This window comes from Sceloporus undulatus, chromosome 3 (genome assembly GCF_019175285.1).
Source record: "Sceloporus undulatus isolate JIND9_A2432 ecotype Alabama chromosome 3, SceUnd_v1.1, whole genome shotgun sequence".
Lineage (NCBI taxonomy): Eukaryota > Metazoa > Chordata > Lepidosauria > Squamata > Phrynosomatidae > Sceloporus > Sceloporus undulatus.
Genome location: NC_056524.1, coordinates 88,855,723 through 88,874,614, shown reverse-complemented (window position 1 = coordinate 88,874,614; position 18,892 = coordinate 88,855,723). Strand labels below are relative to the sequence as shown.

At 45.5% G+C, this 18,892-nt stretch overlaps 1 protein-coding gene and 1 long non-coding RNA gene across 2 annotated transcripts; both read left to right on the top strand.

The window, feature by feature from the left end:
- The first annotated feature begins 2,070 nt into the window (after nucleotides 1–2,070).
- Nucleotides 2,071–10,164, top strand: LOC121925826. The gene is made up of 13 exons (XM_042458400.1): nucleotides 2,071–2,079; nucleotides 2,199–2,276; nucleotides 2,443–2,555; nucleotides 3,234–3,303; nucleotides 3,447–3,592; nucleotides 3,810–3,873; nucleotides 8,487–8,527; nucleotides 8,788–8,851; nucleotides 8,977–9,110; nucleotides 9,234–9,372; nucleotides 9,461–9,621; nucleotides 9,773–9,857; nucleotides 10,025–10,164. Exons 1-12 carry the CDS (start codon nucleotides 2,071–2,073, stop codon nucleotides 9,855–9,857), a joined length of 1,104 nt encoding a protein of 367 aa, XP_042314334.1. The 3' UTR covers nucleotides 10,025–10,164.
- Nucleotides 6,668–7,716, top strand: LOC121926536. Its single transcript, XR_006103038.1, has 3 exons — nucleotides 6,668–6,682; nucleotides 6,894–6,965; nucleotides 7,652–7,716. It is a non-coding gene; the product is annotated as an uncharacterized LOC121926536 (long non-coding RNA).
- Nucleotides 10,165–18,892: the final 8,728 nt, after the last annotated feature.

Below are 18,892 nucleotides of genomic sequence, written 5' to 3'. Positions count from 1 at the left end.
ACAAGCTTGGGTCCAAAATGAGGTCATCTTAAAGCAAAAGGAAGGAGTCAGCACACTCAGAGAGATCCCATGCTTTGCACATTACAAAATAATGTTTCAAGACAAAACATGTAAGAGCGCCCAAACATTAACAGCCCTAAGCAGCCCCATGAGGCCTGAGCATGTGTAGTAGCAACAAAGTGTTGTGTTTCCTCTAGAAAAGGGGAAAAGTGGGAAAATGAGGAAGGGGTGGTGATGGAATGCTCTGCACAGAGGGAAAAGGTTGGTTGAGTGCTGTAGAGAAGTACTGCCATTAGGAAGAAAAATACTTTGCACCATTTTGTTACAGGAGGTTCCACATCATGAAAAGTGAAAAACTGCACACTACGTAAATTGAAAACTGTTGCGGTGACAGAACATATCTCTGCCTGTGGTGTTTGAGTTGTATACATGTTGTGTGAAGAACAAATGCACCTGCAGCTTTCTTCTACATACCACAGAATTGCCATTATTTTGTCTTGGTATTTCCAAATCAGAGAGAGAGAGTATGGCATAGCGGTCTGATTGTTTGGATTCTTTGGAGACCAGGGGTTGATTCCCAACTCAGCCATGAAACCCACTGGTTTTGGGCAAGCCACATGCTCTGAGCCTCACAGAAGCAGCTGTATGTGACTTGTGTGCGTTCATATGGGCAATATGAGTACCTGTATGAGATAGTTAACTAGGAACTGAACACAGGCTTCAATCTGTGTTGGTAGCAATATACTTTTCTTACATCTTTGGCTTCAGTCCCGAGATTCCTGGCAGCATCCCTTAGACCAAAAGATAGGCAATTTAATTCCCTCTGGATGTTTACGATAACAACATCCTTTAGCTGCAGTCAGCTTGACCAATGGTGAGGAATTATATTGTCCAAAGCATCCAGAGTTGTAATCCAAAACACCTTGAGTGCAGCAGGGCTGCTGCCACACTTCAGAATTAATACAGTTTGACACCACTTTAACTGCCATAGCTCCATCCTATGGAATTCTGGGATTTGTAGTTTGTTTGGCCAAGAGCTCACTGACAGAGAAGGCCAAATATCTTACAAAACCACAAATCCCAACATTCCATAGTATTGAGCCCTGGCGATTAAAGCGTCAAACTACATTAACACAATTAGACATCCCTAATGCTGGCCTTTTGCAAATATGTAAGCAAGTACATTCTTAATCACACTTGAGGCAGCAGTTTGGTTTAGAATGTATAAGGATAGATTTGTATATACAGCCTCCAGAAAAAGGGAACACACAGAGCCCAGAAGGAATAGCTGGGAAGCTATCCCAGTATAAGGAGCCAGTGAGATATGGCAGCTTGAATGTTGGAATATGGCTCCTGGAAAGTAGGTTGACAATCCCCACTGAGCCATGGAAAGCCACTAGGTCACCTTAAGAAAGTCAAACTCTCTGAGCCTCAGAGGAAGGCAATGACAAAACAACTCCAAGGCTTACTTCTCCATCCTTTGATAGACCACTTCTTCTCCACGTTGCAGGACCTGCAGAGAAGGACATTTTGGAAACTATTCAGTGGGACGCTCAGAGTGACCAGGCGTCCTCCTTTCCAGGATCTGTCCTACATTCTAGCCTTCTTTCTTGGGATTTGTTGTTTGGCAGAGAAGGCCAAAAAGACCTTGTGAAACTACAAATCCTAAGATTCGGTAGGATGCAGCCACAGCAATCGTAGCAGTGTCAAACTGCATGGCTTCTATAGGGAGTGTGTGTGTGTGTGTGTGTGTGTAAATTATTCCATACAATTGGGTAGTAAAATGACATTTTATTATTCCCTTCCTTCCTGGATTTATATCCTGCCTTCCTCCCACAATAGGATTCAACACACACAGACACCCCATCATGAACCTCCTTCAAGACAGGGTCAAAACAGAGGAGCAGGGCCTGGTAAAAAACAGATAGAATATTCTTTGCTCTGGATTCCATCTCCCTGGAGACATCCCCTTGCCAATATGATTTCATAGCCAACCATTGGTCTGGGCTTTCTGAGTTTGATCACTCAGAGCTCAGGCTACTTAGGAAAGGTCCTTCCCAGCTTGGAACCATGCCTGAAGTGAGTGGATCCCAAGAGGAGGAGGAGGAGAGAGGGCAAGCGGGTGTGTTTGTGGGTTTAGGGGTGTGTGTGGCTGACCATCCCAAGGTCCTTGGGTGTTTTTCCTCTCTCCTTGGCAGTGGTTCAAGAAGAAGGCCCAGGGAGATTACCAGATACCTTCTGAGTCCATTTGCGAGGAGAAAGTCCAGTCGAAGGGAGTAAGTTTTCTAGAAAATGGCCAAATGTCTGAGCCTTTTGGGGGGCAGTCCCTCTGAGAGCATTCAGGTTGGCTGGACGAGGGAGGGGGGAGGGAGGGAGGGGGAATTGTGTGACTGACCACCTCCAAGGTTTGTGCAGAGCCTCACTTTTCTTTCCCTGTTCTAGAAGACGGGGAAATGGGGTCAAAAATTCTTTGCCTGGTGTACTTATCCTGCTTCAGCAAAGAAGCAACCAGGGCGCTCTCCAAAAAGCAAGGAGAAAGAACCGTCTTCTAACACGTAAGCCCCCACTTACAGTGGAGTCTCCAAAGCTGCAGAGTAAAAGCCTGGGCCGAGCACACAGGCCTCCTTTCCCAGGCCTTTCTTCCCCTCGAAAGGGCTCCTGAGTCTGGGGAAGGAAAGCAAAACCGAGAAGGAGAGGTCTTGGTATGGGCCCTCCCTTTGACTCCAAAGGGCTCTTTGGAGTCCTTGGGGGGGGGGAGGGAAGAGAGGCAGGGCAGGAGAGGAGTCTGTGGCTCTGAAGAAAGGTAAGTATGAAACGAGGGAGGAGAGACGTAGCCAGGATTTTGGGAAGGGGGGGGGTCCAGACTAAGTGCCACCATTATAATGGGGCTTGAGTGCAGAGGCACAGCAGCACTCACCATTCATTTTATCTAATGGAAGGGGAGTCCAGACCCCAAGGACCTCCCCCCCCTTGGCCACATCCCTGGAGGGAGGGAGGAAGGAAGGAGGAGGGAGGGAAGGAGGGAGGGAAGGGAGAGACCTTTGTCCTCAGCCTGACGTCCCATGCTTCTTCTCACGAAAGAGCTCCTAAGAATAGGGGAGGAAAGCAAAGCGTGAAGAAGCATGGGGCATCAGATAATCCGAAGGTCGGTTAACTGAGACTCTACTGTATTTATTTCTTTATTTCCTTCCTTCCTTCTCCTTTCATGTTCTTTCTGTTTCCTGGCATTCCAGCCATCTGGAGACAGAAGATGGCCTGAGTCCTTCTCAGCCAATTATCAAGAAGAAAATCAACCCTAAAAAAGTAAGTTTCCTTAAAAACGGCCAAACGTCTGCGACTTTTGGGGGCAATCCCTCTGATGGCATCCAGGTTCGCTGGACGAGGGAGGGAGGGAGGGAGGGAGGGAGGGGGGGGTTGTGTGACTCATTTCTCTCTTTCCATTGCAGTGGCCGAAAAAATTGGAACGAGCGGTCGCTGACGGATGGAAGCGCCTAACAAAACCTAAGGATCTCAATGGGGAACCTGCTCCAAGAAACAAGAAGCAACCAGAGTCTTCTGCAAAAAGCAAAAGGAAAAAAAGGTCTTCTACCATGTACGTCCCCATTTATTTCCTCATTTCCTTCCTCCCCCTCCCTCTTTAGTCGTTGTGGTTTTGTGCCTTCAAGTCCTTTCTGACTTATGGCTGAGAGAGTGTGGCTTTGCCTAACTTCCTTTGCAATCTAGGACTTATCATTGCACGGTAGAAATGCTTTTGAAATGGACCCTTCCTCCTTGGATTAAATTTATTAATCACAATCTCTCCATTTCAGTTTTCCAGAGACTGGCAATGTGGCCAATTCTCAGAACAAAGTGGAAGAGCCTTCCTCTGAGCCAGTGAGTACATATGAGAGCCCATCCAGACTGGCCTTTTTGCACTGGAAGGAACTGGGAATCCCTCCGGAAGCAAGGGCTGACTACCTTATCGGGGTATTCTAACCCTGAATGCCTTCTCGGAGAAATTCCTTCGAGACAGTAGCAACAGCATGTGTCAGTTTGCCAAATTGGAAAGATAAACGTTTGTAACATTTGCATAAAAAGCCTGTTCGCATAGGAAAAAAGTGAGGAAATGAAAGGGAAAGTGAACAGGTATCCAGCCACATTCTGTCTGCTTGTCTGTCCGTCCATCCATCCATCCATCCATCCATCCATCCATCCATCCATCCATCCATCTACCTGAAGCAAAAACCATGCACTTTTTTTTAATCAAAAAATTTTTAAAAGACTTTAAAAGAAAGAGAAGCTACCTGGAGCGAAAGGGAGGCCCTTTCTGTCCTGTGGCCTCCCCCCTTGACCTGCCTAATTGCCTTCGTCCTGACACTTCCTTCTCCTCTCGCTCCGTCTAAATGACCCGCGCTAAGGGGCATTTGTCCCTGTACTCTTGTTGGAAGCCTCTGATTCACTTGTGACAATTGGGGCCAATATGACTGTACATGCAAGATTCGATTTCTGATCTGGGGTAAAAGGTAGTCTGAGTGTCCCGGGCATCATGATACAGTACAGTTCTTAAATGGTTAGGCATGTCTAAACTCTTTTGCCTTTTCCATCTTAGGGTCTGCAATTGGAAGGCAATGTAACCGTCATCACAGACAGGAACGGTCCCACTGAAAATATCAAAGAAATAGAAAGGTATTGAAAAAATCTTACCTACTGAAACGAGAATGGTGCCAGGGCAATGCCTTCCTTTCCCCCGGCTGAATTTCTCTTCTGTTAGAACCCTAGAATGGTAGAGTTGGAAGAGACCCCAACGGCTACCCAGTCCAAGCCATTTCTGCCACGCAGGAGCTCTCAATCAAGCATCCCCATGATTTTATTAATCTCAATCTCTTCCATTTCAGTTTCCGAGGGAGGAGACGCCTGTATGTGGCCAACTCTTCAGTCCAGTGGAAGAGCACTTCCTCTGAGCCAGTGAGTACATATGAGAGCCCATCCAGACTGGCCTTTGCGCTGGAAGGACTGGGAATCCCTCCGGAAGCAAGGGCTGACTACCTTATCAGGGTATTTTAACCCTGATGCTCTCGGAGAAATTCTGAGAGACAGTAGCAACAGCATGTATCAGTTGCCAAACTGGAAAGGGAAACGTTTGTAACATTTGCATAGGAAAAAAGCCTGTTCGCATAGGAAAAAAGTGAGGAAATGAAAGGGAAAGTGAACAGGTATCCAGCCACATCTGTCTGCTTGTCTGTCCGTCCATCCATCCATCCATCCATCCTCCATCCATCCATCCATCCATCCATCCATCCATCTACCTGAAGCAAAACCATGCACTTTTTTTAATCAAAAATAATTTTTAAAGACTTAAAAAGAAAGAGAAAGCTACCTGGAGCGAAAGGGAGGCCCTTTCTGCCTGTGGCCTCCTCCCTCTGACCTGCCCTGAATTGCCTTCGTCCTGACACTTCCTTCTCCTCCTCCCTCGCTAAATGACCCGCGCTAAGGGGCATTTGTCCCTGTACTTGTGGAAGCCTCTGATTCACGTGATCAATTTGGGCCAATATGAACTGTACTGCAAGATTAGATTTCTGATCTGGGGTAAAAGTAGCCTGAGTGTCCCCTGGCATCATGATACAGTACAGGTTCTTAAATGGTTAGGCATGTCTAAACTCATTTTGCCTTTTCCTCTTAGGGTCTGCAATGGAAGGCATGTACGTCATCACAGACGGGAACGGCCCACTGAAAATATCAAGAGTAGAAAGGTATTTGAAAAAATCTTTACCTACTGAAACCCGCAACAGAATGGTGCCAGGGCATGCTTCTTTCCCCCGGCTGAATTTCTCTTCTGTTAATCCTAGAACGTAGAGTTGGAAGAGACCCCAACGGCTACCCAGTCCAAGCCATTTCTGCCACGCAGAGCCTCAATCAAAGCATCCCCATGATTTTTAATCTCAATCTCTCCATTTCAGTTTTCCAGAGGGGAGACCTGTCTGGCCAACTCTTCAGTCCAGTGGAAGAGCCTTCCTGAGCCAGTGAGTACATATAGAGCCATCCAACTGGCCTTTCGCGCTGGAGGAACTGGGAATCCCTCCGGAGCAGGGCTGACTCCTTTGTCAGGTTTTTAACCCTGAATGCCTTCTCGGAGAATTCTAGCAGTACACTCATGTCAGTTTCCAAATGGAAAGGGAATTTGTACATTGCATAGGAAAGCTGTTCGCCATAGGAAAAAAGTGAGGAATGAGGAGTGACGTATCCAGCCACTTCTGTGTTATCCATCCATCCATCCATCCCTACTGAGCCTCTTTTTAATCAATAAGGAACTGAGAGAGAAACTCCGGAGCAAGGAGGCCCTTTCTGTCTGTGGCCTCCTCCCTCTGACCTGCCCTGAATTGCCTCGTCCTGACACTTCCTTCTCCTCCTCCTGCTCCGTCTAAATGACCCGCGCTAAGGGCATTTGTCCCTGTACTCTTGTGAGCCTCTGATTCACTTGTGATCAATTTGGGGCCAATATGAACTGTACATGCAAGATTCGATTTCTGATCTGGGTAAAAGGTAGTCTGAGTGTCCCCTGGGCATCATGATACATACAGGTTCTTAAGTGTTAGGCATGTCTAAACTCATTTTGCCTTTTCCATCTTAGGGTCTGCAATTGGAAGGCAATGAACCGTCATCACAGAAGGGAACGGCCCACTGAAAATATCAAAGAAGTAGAAAGGTATTTGAAAAAATCTTTACCTACTGAAAACCCACAACAGAATGGCCAGGCAATGCCTTCCTTTCCCCGGCTGAATTTCTCTTCTGTTTAGAATCCTATAATTAGAGTTGGAAGAGACCCCAAGGCTACCCAGGTCCAAGCCATTTCTCCACGCAGGAGCTCTCAATCAAAGCATCCCCATGATTTTATTAATCTCAATCTCTCCATTCAGTTTTCCAGAGGAGGAGACGCCTGTACTGTGGCCAACTCTTTCAGTCCAGTGGAAGAGCCTTCCTCTGAGCCAGTGAGTACATATGAGAGCCCATCCAGACTGGCCTTTTCGCGCTGGAAGGAACTGGGAATCCCTCCAGAAGCAAGGGCTGACTACCTTATCAGGGTATTTTAACCCTGAATGCCTTCTCGGAGAAATTCCTGAGAGACAGTAGCAACACATGGTCAGTTTGCCAAACTGGAAAGGGAAAGTTTGTAACATTTGCATAGGAAAAAAGCCTGTTCGCATAGGAAAAAAAGTGAGGAAATAAAGGAAAATAAACTGGCATCCAGCCACATCTGTCTGTCTATCTATCTATCTATCTATCTACTACTACCTACCTACCTACCTACCTGAAGCAAAAACCATGCACGTTTTTTATCAAAAATATTTTTAAAAGATTTTAAAAGAAAGAGAAAGCTGCCTGGAATGAAAGGGGGCCCTTTCTGTCCTGTGGCCTCCTCCCTCTGACCGCCCTGAATTGCCTCGTCGACCCCTTCGTCTCCTCTTGCTCCGTCTAAATGACCGCGCTAGGGGCATTGTCCCGTACGTTGTGGGCCTCTGATTCACTTTGACATTTGGGGCAATATGAACGTACATGCAAGATTAGAGTTCTGATCTGGGGTAAAAGGTAGCCTGAGTGTCCCCTGGGCATCATGATACAGTACAGGTTCTTAATGGTTAGGCATGTTAAACTCATTTTGCCTTTTCCATCTTAGGGTCTGCAATTGGAAGGCAATGTAACCGTCATCACAGACAGGGAACGGCCCACTAAAAATATCAAGAAGTAGAAAGGTATTTGAAAAAAACTTTACCTACTGAAAACCGCAACAGAATGGTGCCAGGGCAATGCCCTTCTTCCCCCGGCTGAATTTCTCTTCTGTTAGAATCCATGAATCGTAGAGTTGAAAGAGACCCCAACGGCTACCAGTCCCAAGCCATTTCTGCCACGCAGGAGCCCCATCTCAACAACATCCCCATTGATTTTATTAATCTCATCTCTCCATTCAGTTTTCCAGAGGGAGGAGGACGCTGTACTTTGGCACTCTTTCAGTCCATGGAAGAGCTTCTCTGAGCCAGTGCGTACATATGAGAGCCCATCCAGACTGGCCCTTTTCGCGCTGGAAGGAACTGGGAAGCCTCCGGAAGCAAGGGCTGACTACCTTAGCGGGTATTTTAACCTTGGAAGGCTTCTCGGAGAAATTCCTGAGAGACAGTAGCAACAGCAGGTCGTTTGCCAATTGGAAAGGGAAACGTTGTACATTTGCATAGGAAAAAAGCCTGTTCGCAGTAGGAAAAAAGTGAGGAATGAAAGGAAAAGTAAACGGGCATCCAGCCCATTCTGTCTGTCTACGATCTATCGATCTATCTATCTATCTACCTACCTACCTACCTACCTGAAGCAAAAACCATGCACGTTTTTTATCAAAAATATTTTTTAAAAGATTTTAAAAAGAAAGAGAAAGCTGCCTGGAATGAAAGGGAGGCCCTTTCTGTCCTGTGGCCTCCTCCCTCTGACCTGCCCTCTTTCACTTCTTTCCCCATTATTTATAGGATTTCGACGATGATTTGGATGATTCATCCGATTCAGAGAGGTATTTGTTCTCAACTGGGAGGGGCTGAAATACAATTATTTCCGATGCTATTGCTAGTGATCGCCCCAAGTGAGTGGCACGTAAGGATGCCCTTTGGTTGCCCAGGTTCAACCGTATGTTGGGCAAAGAGGGACTGTTGAGAAACCATCGCTATCAACTCACGGCTCCCTCCTGCCCTTCCCTTTCATTGGATAATCAATAAATAATTAAACATCCGACGGCTGCCACTCGCAATCTCATGTCTTTTCCTTCTCACACAGCTCCCTGGACGAAGCGGAATCTCTTCTGAACACTTTCCACCCCTCGCCTTTTGCACCATTGCAGGTAATGGAAAAGACCAAGTCTAACCTTCCAACCTTCCTTCTCTGGGCGCCTCAAGTCCCCAGGGCACCTCTTCCTTAGACCTATTAGTTACTTACCCCCCCCCCCCCTTTTTTTCCCCCTGACAGGTGAAATCATGTTACCATGATATATGTAAATTTGTCTGGAGTTTGCCCCGTGAAACGGTCATGGATATAGCGGATGGTATGGCTGAGAACCACCTGGACCTCTTTTTAGAGCATGCCTTGGAATCGGGGCAAAGGTAGATGGTTGATTTTTCTCCTCCTCTTCCTCTTCTCACATATGGTCCTGGGGTCCTCAGTTTCCCCTTTCTAGGTTTGAAATCTCAGCAAGGATTTCTCTCTTCTTCTATTTCTCTTGGCAGGGAATGTGTTCATCTCATGTTTGCAGTACTGATCTCATCCAAGTGCGATTTGGATCATGTGTTACACCGCTTGATTTGCATGATTGGTGGGAAACCTTGCTCTTTTCCAGTTGAGAAGACGAAAGAGCTTGAGATGAAGGTAAGGAGAGCTTTCCTTCAGAAGGTCTCTCCTGGTGGGCCTTAAGAGGTGTCCTCTTATTGAGCCCAGGACGGCCTTCTCTCCCCAGGTATTGGCAATCAGATTCATTGCAGACATAATCACTCACATCCCTCAGAAAGAAAGGCTGAATGAATGGATCACAGAATTCAGTTTCATCTTTTTAAATTTCTTGGCGGCACAAAACCTCAGACCTGGGAAGATTATGACTGAGGGCCACATGACCATAAAGTAAGATGTGTTTCTTCCTTCTTTCTGGGAATGGAGTGGTCAGTGGTTTCCATTCCACTTGATCAAGCTAGATATAGAAATACAAATCGTACAAGCTTTTCTGTCAAGCTAAGAATGTGGTGATGTGACAATTGTTGTCTCTTCTCTGCAGAAATACAGCCAATGTCATTGAGTACATGGAAAGGACATGGTGCGTGCAGTGCTCCATTTTTGCACAACACCGTGGCTTAATTTAGGTGAGTTATAGATTAGTTGGGAAAATGTCCACGTGGAATATTACAGTGGCTTAGATTAGGTGAGTTAGAGATTAGTTGGGAGAATGTCCACTTGGAACATTACAGTGTTCAAAAGGGAAGACGGCTGAGTCAAAACACCAACAAGTTCTTCCTCTCTTCTTTTTCAGGCGAACAATCCACATGCCGGACAAAAAGGCCATCGCTTCCAGGAATGCCATGATCCCAAAGGGAAGTTCCAGCATTTGCAGGCTGCCAGAGGGAAAGTTCTCCACTAAAGTCACCAGAACGCTTGCAAGCCCCTCTAAAGATTCTGCTGGGTCTGGGAGGAGAAAGATGCCATCACATGCAAAGATGTACAGTTGTCCCTCCAAATTCACGGGGTAACTGTTCTGGGACACCCCCCCCCCACATATTTGAAAATTAAGGGATATTCAAATCCCCCCTCCTTCCCTCCTTTTTACCCCCCCCAACGGGCCTGGCGTGGCCTCGGGGGCTGGGAGGGGGTCTTCCCTCATTCTGGGGGAAGTGAGCCAAGGTGCGGGGGCCGTCAGGGCCTGTCGTCTGCACCCCATCGGCCAGCCACCATGCCGTCTTCCCTTCCCGCTGGGGCTGGGTGCACGCCATGCCTTGCTTCAACACAGCCACTGGGCTGCCTGCCTCGCTTTTCCCTCTCATCCCATGACCCTGGGAATGGGACACAGATGGGAAACATCTAGGGCCCAAACAGACAGGCACAAACATAAAACTGCTTCAGGTCACTTTGGAAGTTCTGCTGGTGGCGCAATGGTTAATATGCCTGTACTGCAGCCACTCACTCAAAACCATAAGGTGGTGAGTTCAATACCAGCGAAAAGGGCTCCAAGTTGAAACTCAGGCTTGAATCCTTCCGAGGCGGTCGCTATAATGATCCCCAGATTGTGGGACAATTAGCTTACAGTTGTAAAACCGCTTAGACACTGTTAGGTCAGTTTGAAGTTGGTATATTAATGAAACATGTTTGTTTTTCTTTTTTGTTTAAATGATGCATCGTGTCCTAACAGGCCGGCAAGCTGTGCTAAAAGCCCTACTTCAGCCCTAGGACTGGAGCAACAGCTTTTGTGTGCAACTTCTGGCCTCTTATGATGCCTTAGGACTGCGAGTATGGCTTTAGCCATGGCTTCCGGCCTCTTAGAACACAAGCATCATTTTAACACCGCATTACCTCCAACAAGTGACCCGAAGCGCTTTATTTTGTCCTGTCTGTTTCGGGGCCCTTACTTTTCCCAGGCTAACCTGGTCCGCGAAAAACAGACCACTTCAGAAGTTGTACTCTAAGCCTGAGTACCAAGATAGTTTGGGGATTCTGTTGCATACCGTCCACTCTGTTGTTCCAGCAGACTCCCTAACCAACTGACACAACTGGCCTCAGGGTTGGTGTTAGCGTCACCTAGGCTGTTAGTCCTGGGCCACTTCAACATCCCACTGAGCCCAGTTTGACAAAGCTAGCCAGTGCAGCTCAGGAAGTTCATGGTATCCATGGCAGACATGGGCCATCCCAGTTAGTCTCTGGGCCCCACACATTGTGTAGGCCATACTCTTGAGATGGTCTTCAGTATGGAACAGGCGATCCCGCGTTGGACGGCAATAATATCACCCCATGTCAGGATGGATCGCTTCCTGGTCAAAGTTGGACTGAAGGCTACTGTTTGCCCAGTCGGGGGTAGAGGACCTATTAAAATGGTCCGCCCGTGAAGGCTAATGGAAACCAATAGGGATTCCAGAAGAAAGCCCTAGAGGGTTTAATGGTAGGTAGCCCTGTGTGATTTCTGTCAAAGCCTTGATTCACACTTGGAACACTGATTTGACAGGGCTATGACACAATCGCTCTTAAGAATCCTTTTCAGCCCAGTTTAACTGAAATTATGGAACCACAAAAAGAATCAGAAACATGAAGCAGGCTGGACAATGACATAGAATGCCACTGGCAGAAAACTTGGCTGTCATTTGACAAGACACGACAGTAAGATTTTTCATTCTATGGGGTGGCAATACATGCAGTGAAGAAATCTTTTGCTCTGCATATATTGCATCTGCAAAATTCCCATCCAGCAGAATTGTTCAGGGTGGGAAGGGATCGCACTCTGATACCTACCCAGAACACATTATTAGATCATGCAACAGCGCTGTGGTGATGCTTGATGGGCTTGCAGATAAAATCTCTCAAGTAAGAGCCAATTGCCCCCCCCCAACGTATTGGACTAGCTCAAATGGTCCCTGCTAATATAGACCCCCATGAGTAGAAATACCCCAGGACTCCAGTGTTTTCTTGTAGCTTTATCACTTTTCTTATTGGATGTCATTTTATTATTATTATTGTTCAGTGCGCCCTCTTGCTTTACATGGGGACTCCCCCGCGATAAAGCAAATTCCATGATATGCTGAGCCCCATTTAAATGAATGGGGCTCGTGTATGCAGCAGATGTGACAGTGCACACACGCCACAGGCACATGCCCCATTATTCCCTATGGGACATGCCACCCCTTTCTCCCTGTGCAGCTCAGCGTATGCTGAAAGCCACATATGACGTGGGCGCACTGTATTTGGGAATATTAAGTTGTGGTGTGGGAGGGAAGGAGGGACAACAACAACAACAACAACAACACATATACTATAATGGATTTTATTCTGATTGCATTTTTTACCCTGTGTGAGCTGCCTCGATCCAATTGGGAGAGGCGGGATTATTAAATAAAATATTATCATTATTATTATTATTATTATTGTGGGTTCCCCACTTCCTTCCCATCTGTGCCCCTTCCCAGTGGTGACGAGATGACGAGTGGAAGCAAGCAGGCAGCCAGCGACTGTTGTTGGAGCGGACATGGCATCCAGGAAGGGAAGCGGAATGGCGGACGGCCGGATGGGGTGCAGACAACAGGCCCTGCCGGCCCCTGCGATCTTGGCTCACTACTCTCGGAAATGAGGGAAGGCCCCCTCCAGTCCCCCGAGGCCACGCCCAGGCCCACTGGGGGTGAAAGAAAGAGGGAAGGAGGGAGGGATGGAAAGGGAGTGGAGGATGGCAGCAACCTCGTGGATATTAAAACGCGAGTTCCAACCCACAAATTCGGAGGGAGAGATGATAACGTATTGGAGCAGTGTGTACTGACACCAGGAGATGGTGTTTTTCTTTGCATTATCCTCCCAGCCAAAATGCAAAAAGCATTCATAACCAAGAGAGGTGACGAGCGCACACAACTAATGTTCCAGTCTGAGCGGGGGGCCGTTACTATGAGCTTGGCTTGCAGAGCTGTGAAGAACATTTCTGGTGCTGGAGAAGGAGGGCAACAGAAGCAGGGACAGACACTCGTCCACATCCGGTGCCTCTCTGGATGTTCTCCTCCTGTTCCTGCCTTTGGCAACCCCTTGGCACCCAGGGACTGGTTGTTGTGGGATGCAGGGAGAGGAAGGAGAACCAGCCCCACCCCTGGCTCAGGGACTAAGTCGCAAACACAGCAAGGCAGTGCTAGGGGTTGGAAGAGAGAATTGGAGGGAGATGGGTTCCCCATCTCCGAAGGACAGCCTGGAAAGACTTTTCTCTACCCATCAGGATGCCTGGACCAGAACACCAGCTCCTACGCCAATGTTTTTTGTACAGCGGTTGGCCCACCTAAACCCCCAAAACATGCACTGTCAATAAGACCTGGAAGAGGCTGGAAGGCAACATTACTATCCTAATTTTCAAATTAGTTCTTTTTATTTGTATACCTTTCTGTATTTTTAAACAATTATTATTACTTAACATTGTTTTTAATATATCTTTTATGATTATTGTACTGGCATCACGTATATTTATTATTGAAAGTGTTGATTTCTTGCTTTGTTTTTCCCCTTCTTTTGAGACTAAATGAAAGTAAATAAAATTGGCAAGCATGACGCTTTTTCATAGCCTTAAGTCCACACTTTATCCCTCACATTTGCTTGGGTCGTTCGGGCATAGGACCTCCCATGGTATGTCAACATAAAACTGCAAATTAAAAAAAAAACAAACCTCTATAGTTCTTGACCTGACGAACACTGCTTTAGGACATCTCTAGGTCTTCCAGTGAACACTCTGTGGTCAACCATCCCCACAGTGCTGACATACAGAATTTGTGCCTAGAGGAAGCTACAAAATGCCTCAATAGAGTTCTCTCTCTTGGCAATCTCTAGGTACCTTCGTGTGACTTTTGTTTAAAGTTGACCATAGAGTTGCCACTGAGGACCCTAGCTATCTTCCTAGACGAACGAAGTTCCAATCATAATCAAATCTGCCACAAATCAATAGCCGCAGATGTGGATGGACCCACAGCGCTTACCTCCTCCAGTGTAACCCATCTGTTCCCATTCCCATAGGCATCCGATTGACAGTTAGACTTTAATTCACATGAAAGCTCCTGCTGCCAATCACTTCTTTCACAGTTACGTCTCGAAGTTCGCAATTCACAAGGTTCTCTCCTACATGCTGCTCTATATACGTTGCTTGTCAACTGTCCATAAGGCACCATCCCTACCTGCATAGCTGGAACACTTGTGAGAAGAAAGAAGCCTCCTCCAACTGAGATTTTGTTTTTTTAAAAAGATGCTTTACTGGTTTTTAGCTTTTTAAAAACTCATACAACTAACGGTTGTATGGTACCAAAACCATAAAATAGGGCAGGAGAAGTTCACCCAGGGCCAACTCCATTTGGAAGTATATTAATCTTTTCTGTTATGTCGTACTCTGGAGACTACAAGGTTTCCTGGAACGGACCACACGTCTTACTCAGCCAGAACTGCAACGGAGGCCACCTGAGATTGCAGCCATCGACATAACATACAAACTCCGGTAGTTCCCCAGCCAATGAATGTGTGCCTAGACACCTTCAGGCAGTTGCCAAACAAGGTGGGTTTGATCAGAAAGCCCTGGACCCACCGTCCCTTTGGGTTCTCATCCAGCCCCAACTAGCCAGTCAGCGGCCAAGTAACTAGACCTAATCCTCTTCTCTTCTGCAGTGGGCCCATATCTTACTCCTGAACGGTACTATTGGCCTGGCTCCTGACTCAACGATGGTTGGCCAGCAAGGACGGGCTCTTAGTCTTTGCAGGCGAGCCTGTTGTTTTCTGTCCTGCCTCTCTCCCCCTCCTCAAGATGGTGGTCAGAAGGAGGCTCTTAGTCTTTGCACGGACTAATGGTTACGATTGCTAGAGTGGGACTTGAAGGGAGCCAGAGTGCTTAATAGTTTTAGTGCCTAGATCATTGACTCTGGAGATCTCAGGGTTCCAAATCCCTGGTCAGCCCATGAGTGATCTGGGGAAATCCATACACTCTCAGCCCTCACGAAAATCCGTGATTGCGTTTGATAGGTTTGCCCTTAGGTCAGAAACATTCCTGAGGGCACAACACTAGCAACACCACTAGTTGACTTAAATGAACGATCTCAGAATTTACATCCCCCACTTCGCATCCAGGTTTAATTCCTCTTTACCCTTATAATAATAATGTATAGCATCTTTTCATTTTTTTTAAAGGTCTCCACTAACCACAGGCACATACCAAATTATTTATTATGATTAACCTTCTATTATTAAAGCGCTTGTTTTTAAATTTACCACAGCACCTGTACCATACAATCTTTTTAATTGGATTGGTTCCCTGCCCTCAGGTCTACAATCTAAAAAAGACCTTGATACAAAGGAAGTGGTGGTGGAAAAGGGGCCTCCTCAAGTCAGGATACATTACATTATAAAATACATAGCTTCTCTATATGGAACCATGATTCATCAATAAAACGGCAACAAAAGAACATCAACCAAGATGTACATTGTAATCGCCATTATAGGCCTGGTTTGCTTTAGAAAAACTAACTTCTTTCTATTTAGCTGACATTTCACCGTTTCACTGGTGGGATCCCCCTTCCCCTACAAATCTTGACTTTTATTACTGTTCACTAAAAGTGCATAGCCCGCCAAACTGGCATCAGCTGCTGCCAGTATATCAGCATTTTCCTTAACATGCCCACAAATTGTGAATTCTAACCCCATTCAAATGCTTGTGACTGTTCACCTTGTCTCTAGATCAAAATTATAAACTGTGACACATTACAACAGCTTTGAACAAGAAGATGAGATGCTATCTGAGCATCACCACACACAGTTTCCTTCCAGACAAACTCAAGACCAGTTTTGGCTCACCAAATACTGAAAAAACCTCAGTAACCGACTGAGAGATTCTTCTGAAGAAGGCACTCTCCCCCGCGCCCTTCCTACTCACAATTAACATCACAGGCCAGCTTTTTTTTCTTGTTAGTGCCCCAGTAATATCTGTTTTAAAAAACCGAAGAAATCTTCACAAAGCCAGTTATGTGATGACGTGCTGGACACCAAGGAATGTCTGGTTTTGTACTGAAGACAACGTTGGAGATTGACATCAAAGGACTGCCATTCACAACAACTGACATGTCTGGAATGTAATAGTAGTTCTACACTAAAGAGACCAGGAAGGTCTTCTTTACCAACGACTGAACAGAACATCTGACTGATAGCAAGCACAGTAAAACTCAGGCCAGTCTGAAAAGTATGTTGACAAAAAGGAAAAAGTATGCTGGCCAAATATGTGTTCGTATCAAGAAAACTTTGTGATTAGTCAACAAGTACAACCTCTCAAATACTAGACTCAAACTTGAAACCAGACCTTAGTCTCATATGAAAAAGTTAAAACAAAACCACTACCTGTTTATCAGTGGAATTTCAGCTGGTTGTTCATTACAGGTGGTGACTATTAAAGTATTTCTCTTCCTCGATGTTTCATAAGCCCACTATTTGAACCTACAGTCTAATCATTTCACATACATACCCACCCCAATATAATTTACACTGTCTACTGAACGCTTACACTCCACCGCTGTCTGATAATGATCCTTAATATCTATCATATAATATTCATCTACCAAGTCTCAAAATGTATATGCCCACAAAAAACTGACCCCCAAAAATCCCAATTCACTTCTATTACAGGTCACCTATAATAATTGTGACCAGCATCTCTTTCATATTCCCCATGACAGTTTCTCTTCTCTCTACCCTGAGCCAACGCACGAATAGAGTCCTGGGTTGACTGATTGATCATTGCTGTTTGTTTAAGAGTTGCCTCTCCACTCGCACCGCCCAAAAGTTGAACTTGAACCGCTAAACTGAACTATGCTGATACTATACAAATAGCCTCAATGAGATTCCCTCTTGTCGCATGCACACAATCCACACACCTTGAATGAGCCTCCAAGTTTTACAAGAGCAAAATGCAGTTTGGGGTAGTATATCGAACAAAAGACCACCCATGCTCTTCTTAGAAGCAAATGCAGGCCTACTAGATGAAAACTAATTTACAATCTCCAATATCTAATTTCTGCATACCAAATGGCTTATACAGGCAATACCTACTTGAGCATTGTGGTAGCTTCTTATGCCACAAGATCTGCAACCTTCCTTTGCTTCCCTTGTTTTTAAAGCCCTTCACGAAAATCTAACAACAGAGCCATTGATACTTCTTTAACTATGCCCTATTATTAAACATTGCCACATCCAATCTGAAGACACGTTTGTCTAGTCACCACATTCTTCTTCCACTTCTGTCATTGAAGTTTTCACTCTTCAGAACTTCATACACACAATAACTGCCAAGAGCTTTCTCAGGCCGGTTGTCTGCCGCAAAATGCAAGCTGCACTTCACTTAGTATTGTTGTGAAAAAGCTGGAAACTCCTCAAATCCTCAAAAATTAATTCACGTCTTTATTATGTGAGGTTGCTTTAAAGCTGGGTTGCACAAATTTAGACTCTTGTCTGCCTTGGACGAACCTTATACAAACTCTTTGTAAGCTGAACCACTTGCTGCAGATTGCAACATACAGAGCTAAACATATAAAAACCAGCGTCCTGGCCAATATACTCTACCTACGAAAGTTAATCCTTGTCTTGCTTAATTTCCACCTTGCAGTTCTCATTTGCTCGGTTTGGATGGTATCCACTGTGTGTGGCTGAATTTTTTGTGCAAATACCTTTCCAAGCTTACTGACGGGACCCTCTTTATCGAGCATATGTGTCAATGGTGCTTAAGAGAACATACCTTTAACAATAAAAAAAATTGGTTGAAGTGCAATGGTTGCAGAAACTGTTTGTTTGCCCAGAACTAACTCTCCCCCTCATTTCCCCCAAATTGAGTAACTAATTTATTACCATTGAGTGGGCCATTCATATCTCCCAGAATAGTCTGACAATTTCCATGCTTTAACATTACATTTTGAATGAAGTCAAGTGCATTTCTTCCTCCGATCCCAAATCTTTCCCAGAGTTCAAACTTGTTTATCTTGCTGCTACTCCAGCCCCACCAACCATTCCAGTTCCTCTTTTTTTGCTTTCCCACTTTAATTCCTGACCACAAGAGAATCGGATCTCAATTAAAAACCACCAGACTCCAACAAAATCAACGCCTATATTTCTTTTACCAACTTAACTCTCCTATCTGCCAAAATTGCATTGTGTGGGTTGCCATGGCCTTTTCTGACCCACCACAGTTAGAGATTCCAACCACAATGAACGAACACTTAGTGTGATGAGACCAGGTTTTTAACTTAGTCTACCTATGACGCATTCCCCAGTGTCCTACTTCACACTGTAGAAATCATACCCTGATACTGACAAGCAAACGCATGTTTACTTCTGTGTCACTTTCATCTACTTGTGGTTACCAACACAAATGCTACCACAATTCACAGTTTGTTACTTCAGTGATAGTAGTCGTGTCAGGAAAACGTCAGACGAGACCACTTTTGTCACATTGTTACATGCTTAGGCAATTCCAAATTTTTCCACAGGTTTACTATTTATTTTCCTTCTCTTCCTCTTTTCTTTCCCTGCCCTTTTTTTCCTTTTTCTTCTTTTCTTCTTTTTTCTCCTTCTCTCTCCTTCTTCTTTCCCTGTCCTTCCCCCCTTGTTTCTTTTTTTTTTTTTTTTTTTCTTTATTAAAAACACCGACAATTGCAAC